We start from the raw sequence: 5,936 nt of genomic DNA, 5'->3' as shown, positions 1-5,936 counted from the left end.
AATAAAATCCCAATCTAATGAACCATAGAATTTTAATAATTAATGAAAAATGTACATATTACCACATGATAGTGATCACCAATTTACACAATTGAGAATGCAAAATATGAAAAATTTGACCTTTTCTTCTGCAATATATTTCTTCATTTCATCTCTTTCTTCATTGTAGCAATGCTCGCAGAGTTTCTCCCTTAATTGATTGTCGAGGTTCTCCTCTTACTTCCTAAGGGAAAAAATATCACCTATCGGTATTGTTTCAGATCTACGTGATGGCGCTTGGAAGGTTATGGATTTTATTTTTATTCTTTCATTAACTTTATTTGATTTCTATTTGATTTGTTATTTTTTAATCCCCTTATCATGAAGAAGATGTATGAGTTAATGTAAAAATTCAGGAATTGGAGGTTAACAAGGGAGCCACTGCCGTGGCGGTAGTCCCTGCCGGGGTCTGCCACAACAACAATACAAAATTGTAATTATAATTGAATTTCTGGTTTTTGAATTGTTTAGAAGCTAACTGGTAGATGGGTTTTATTTGTACCATGCATTGATGCACAGCTGAAACCAAAAGCCCCGATGATATTGGCAAGCCATTGCCATCTTCCCAGACAGGTCCTTCAATTAGCACGACCAGTACAGAGAGCATTCTATCCACTTGCTATCCTTTTTAATGAGGTTGTTTGTTCCAATTTCCACCCCTTCATGTTTCCACCATATCATTCACCCTATTCGCAAATCAAGCAATGTCGTGGATACTAAGAATTACAGGACTGCCATGATTGGTCATACTTTTCACTAAATTATATCCTACAGCAATCAATCTTTATGAGTCTGATTGGTTTGAGAGGAACCGTTAGATAGCTAGAGGCCAAGCCGGGCTCAAGTGGGACTACCAGACAATGCATCACATATTCACTGTTTGAGCTAGAATTTAGGAGGCTAGAGAGAATCACTTGAAGCTCTACTGATTCTGTGTTGATTTTATGGAGGCCTTTCGCCTATATATTAAACACTCGACTTCAATAAAATTAGGTTTCCATGAATGTAGGGTAGTTGCATATATTACTAGTGTATTGCATATTTTTTCACCTCCACGATTGCCGGGCTCAAGCGGGACTACCAGACAATGCATCACATATTCACTGTTTGAGCTAGCATTTAGGAGGCTAGACAGAATCACTTGAAGCTCTACTGCTTCTGTGTTGATTTTATGAAGGCCTTTCACCTATATATTAAACACTCGACTTCAATAAAATTAGGTTTCCATGAATGTAGGGTAGTTGCATATATTACTAGTGTATTGCATATTTTTTCACCTCCACGATAATCGATATCGCAATGGTCACATTTCAACATTGAAATTCCTTTAAGAGTTGACATGATTTGAGTTTGTGTACTTATTATTATCGAGTGTTTGCTTAGCATCACCTTTCAACATTTGAATTCCTTTAATGGGCGAGATGATTTGGTGGGTGTTTATTATCATCGACTGTCTGCTTATTTCGGATATCTCGTCGTAGTTTCGTTGAATATGTGTAAATTATTCAAACCTAATATTATCATTCCTTACCAATATTATCCAAAACCATGCAAAACAATAATTGCGTAGAAGTCATATATGAATGTAAGGTGAATGATTGCTCATGTACACATGCATACGAGTGACTTACCCTTCCAAATTTCATGTTTTATAAAATATTTTAAGCAATGCTAAAAATTTTAACAAAAGCATTTCAGTATTTTTTCATGATAAAAATATGAAAATTACAGATTCAGGTGAATTCAACCTGCGGTCAGACGTGGTTGTAGACGAAATATTTTGAATGGTTACTTGGCCATTCGGACCAGTCTCTGCCTTCTAAATACTGGCCATGTCAAACTATCCTCCAAAGGAAAGGCCGGGCTCTGCTTGTCGTGTGGGAGTATGCGGCCACTTGGAGAAAGTACACAAGGTAAATCCTGAGCAGATGGAAATATTAAAATGAAAATGATAATACTGGCCATGTCAAAGCCTGCTCCAAGGAAAGGCCGAGCTCCGCTTGGCCTGTGGGAGTATGCGGCCACTCCGGGAAAGTACAGAAGGTAAATCCTTTCAAATTTCTGTCACTGATGATAGAAGAAGGTGTTTCGAGATGAACTGTAACCAGATGCACCAGTGTTCAAAAGAGCTATAAAATTAGGTGTTTCGGCCCACTAATTAGGGTTCGATTACAATCATCATAGTAGTTTGCGGTTAATTATGAGCAACTTAATGTTTTCTTAGGAGTGTAACAATGGCTTCGGAATCCCACGCGATGCTCTCCACCTTCAAAAATAACCATGCTCCGTCGTCGTCAATACCAGCGAACTTCACCGAACGAACTTAGCACTTCGGTAAATAATCCGGTAATGGATGAAAAAGTTTGACACGTGTTTCTTACCACAGAAACGTTATCAATGACACGTGTTTCTTACCACAGACACGTTATCAACTGCATGAACCAAGTTGGTCAAATGGGACCCGTTCATCTGACTACGTGTGGAAGTTTTCCATTAATGTTTTATTTGGATAAGTTTCAGCGAGAACTCGGATGCCTGATTTGTATCTCCCTGCTCATCAATAAACTCTGTTAATGTTCGTTGAATGTTGAATTGTCCCGAATCTTAATTACATTCTTCCTAGAACAGAAGCCCTTGCTGTCTGTCAGTTAAAGAGAAGACCGAGAAGCATCTGAGAGTGCGACCGTTATATTTACGGAAATATTGGCAACAAAGGCGAGTCCGTTGGTTGATTAGGTAGGTATGCTGTGCGTTATTTCCGAAATTTGTTCTCTGTAAATGGATGAATTTAGCAGGACCGAGATCAATGGATAGATCAACCATCTAAACTAGCTAGTATGAGTATTATATTTTGTTCAAGTCTATTTGGGGTGTTAAATGGTATTGTTAGAGATCTCTTCATCCCAAACGAGAATCAAAATCTTAAATTTGTTTACAGTAAATTTGGCTCAATTCTCTTTGGGGTGTTAAAATGGTTTTGTTATTGAGATCTGTTGATCCCAAATGAGCAATCAAAATCCTAAATTTGTAATAAAAGGTACAAGGTTCAAATTACTGGAGAAGGTATTGTTAATGTTTAACAAAGTTGCAAAGGGCGTTAAATAAACGGATTTATTTTTGGGATGTAAGGGATTTGTACATCCAAATGAGTAATTAAAAGCCTAAATTTATTATTTTTTAATCCCTCTAGGTGATTAACCGCATTTAGTAAAATTTTCGGCCCTATGGGTGCTTCATAGATTATATCTATGATTATAGATAAATAATGATCCATCTTAAATCTAAACCTCACCCCAAATCTATTAATACAGAAACAGAGGGAAAATCTGCCAAATCTGGTAATACAGAGACAAACCTCAGGTCTGCTAAATCTGTTATGCACCCAAAGGTATCAATTTTTGGAGGCACCATACCCAAAATCCTAACGTATAGGGCCACACCATAGAACCATTTCAATTTTCAACATAGTTTCAGATTCCTGAGCCACAACACAGAACCATTTTAACACAGTTTTAGAATATAGAACCATTTCAACACACAACTTCAGATTCCTGAGCCACAACATAGTACCATTTTAACATGCATTTTCAGATTCCTCTAGATGCAGGAGTTCTTGGCGCATTAGATTTAAAGATTAAAATAAATTGATGCTAGTTTGTATTTTTTGGTGCCATGCTACACACCATCACATATTCAGATACACAAAATGGAGCCACAAGAAATTCATCTAATGATATAGTGACACATACCTCGTAACAGTGAGAATGCCAAAGCTTCTGCTCTTCTTCAGGGAGAGCCTCAAACAAACGCTCTGATATGATATACTCCACACCTGAAAAACCCAACAAACATTTGTGCCCAAATTTAACATCCATAGCTTAAATTCAAGATGTTATCATTACTAACATGAGGATCAACTGCAACTAAAACTTCAGGAAAAAAAACATGGGCTTTCCCCAACTTTCCTATGAGACGTGCATCGCTGGCATCTGAATCATACACAACACACTGCAAGAAATCCTCATTCACCCTGGCCACATAATGGTGTGTTTCAATCTGTCTGGTCATATCGTGTCCATATATTGCCCAAGTGCACACATGTTGTACACAAATTGCACAAATTGCGTTAATCTAGATCATGGTTCTGTTCTAGTAATTCAATATGATAACACTTCAGGAAATTAAAAGAAGAAAGATCAAGAAATCAAATACCTGTTGAAACTGCTTCACAGGGGTGAAGCTCTGAAGCATCTGGGCACCTGCATCTATCAGGTGGGATCCCACGGTGCGTGGCTTCCCTGGCACATCTTCTGGGGTTGAAGCTATGTAACCAGAAGGTGGTCTCTCGCTCGATGTCATGTTGATGGATAAACACACACTAATATCTTCCTCAGCTGAAAATTCAATTACAGAGACAAGGAATAGAAGAACACAATAAGGAACAAGCATAGAAGGTAGGCTGCCAGAGTCAATTTAGCTTGAAAGCTCAGCCACAGCTACGTGACATGCATGAAACACTTGGCTTCCTCTCTAACTTTGCTAACCCAACACGTGGTTTCATCTTAATAAAAAGTGGCCCCAACTGGACTTTGGATAAAATGAAGGCACGAAAAAATCACTGCTGCCCGAACTTTGGATATAAAATGAAGTGCAACATAATTTTTTTGGATATAAACAAACTTTGTAATTAAAATGCAGGGTGCCAGAAAACTTTGTATATAAAAAAGTTACCACAATATTTCCGTATCGGGCCACGTGAAGGCCGTAATAAGAGGTAGAATATTTTTCAAAGAAAAACTTTGGTTAAAATTTCAGTGAATGACATTGTCAGCATTAAACTTTGGTTAAAATACGTATAGGCGGAAAAAAAAATTGGTCAAAAGATGAATTAATGCAGGGTCAACGATCAATCGATTGTTATAGTCCTGCTAAAGGCAGGGACTAATAAGAGGCCAAGAAGAAGGAAAAGTTGCATAACAATTAGTGCGGTCTTCACTTAAATTGAAAACATATATGTGATTAGAAAAATTTAATCTAATGAATTCATTAATAAGAATGCTTTGTTTAATTAGAATAAACAAGGATGTAAACCAAGTTTAACACATAAATGATTGTAGATTCACTTTACTTCTCATGTTTTCACTGAATGGAATGAATTATTGTATATAATTGTAAAAGTTTTTTTAATCGTATTTATTTTGGATTTTGTTATAAATGTTTTTGTTATTATTATAATAATAGGAAAAATTATTATGATTTAGTTGTTAAATTAGCAATGGAATAGTTATTATTGGTTACTATATGGGAATGCAGGTTAAAACATCACTTCTTCTTCTTCATCTTTTTTCTTTTTTTTTTTTTTTTTTTCAGCGCGAAAAAAGGCTATATATTTGTATTATATTCATCATAGGAAAAATGTATAGCAATATTTCTATAGGAACCATCAAATATGGTTGAAAGAAATGGTTCAAAGTCCCATATGAGAAAAGATACAAAAATAAGCTATTTTCTATTCTGCAACATATAGATCATATGGAGAGTTTTCTACTATGAACATTCAATAGGGTCGAAATCGGTCCTATGAGACAAAATTATATGGAAGTTTTTCAAAAAAGAAGTCAATATATTGGGAAACAGAGACATACCAGATAGTCATCAAAATATTGAAATTTAAGTACCCGGAATGTGTAAGTCCTGGATCTGATGAGAGATGTTGTCCACCATTATCTGCATCCTCCAGGTGCCTTGTGGAATAGATAGGCCCATTTTTGATAGAGCATCTGCCCTCCCGTTTTTGTCCCTGGTGATGTGAGCAATTGAGTAGTCCCTCCTGTAGCTCCATAAATCCTCTATCCTGTTCAGCCAACCAGAAAGATTGATGTTTTTTATGGAATGTT

At 36.5% G+C, this 5,936-nt stretch overlaps 1 protein-coding gene across 1 annotated transcript; it reads right to left on the bottom strand.

The window, feature by feature from the left end:
• Positions 1-3,327: 3,327 nt before the first annotated feature.
• LOC149178371 (oil body-associated protein 2A-like) lies at positions 3,328-4,515 on the bottom strand. Its single transcript, XM_089422064.1, has 5 exons — positions 4,256-4,515; positions 4,007-4,144; positions 3,789-3,873; positions 3,466-3,517; positions 3,328-3,374 (listed from the first exon to the last, which is right to left on the bottom strand). The coding sequence occupies exons 1-5, from the start codon at positions 4,486-4,488 to the stop codon at positions 3,328-3,330; spliced, it is 555 nt and encodes a 184-aa protein (XP_089278190.1). The 5' UTR covers positions 4,489-4,515.
• Between the last annotated feature and the right edge of the window lie 1,421 nt (positions 4,516-5,936).

Source organism: Pinus tabuliformis, chromosome 4_1 (assembly GCF_031772625.1).
Source record: "Pinus tabuliformis cultivar Carrire ecotype Pingquan chromosome 4_1, CPIR1, whole genome shotgun sequence".
NCBI classification, from domain to species: domain Eukaryota; kingdom Viridiplantae; phylum Streptophyta; class Pinopsida; order Pinales; family Pinaceae; genus Pinus; species Pinus tabuliformis.
This window is presented reverse-complemented; position numbering and strand designations above follow the sequence as displayed.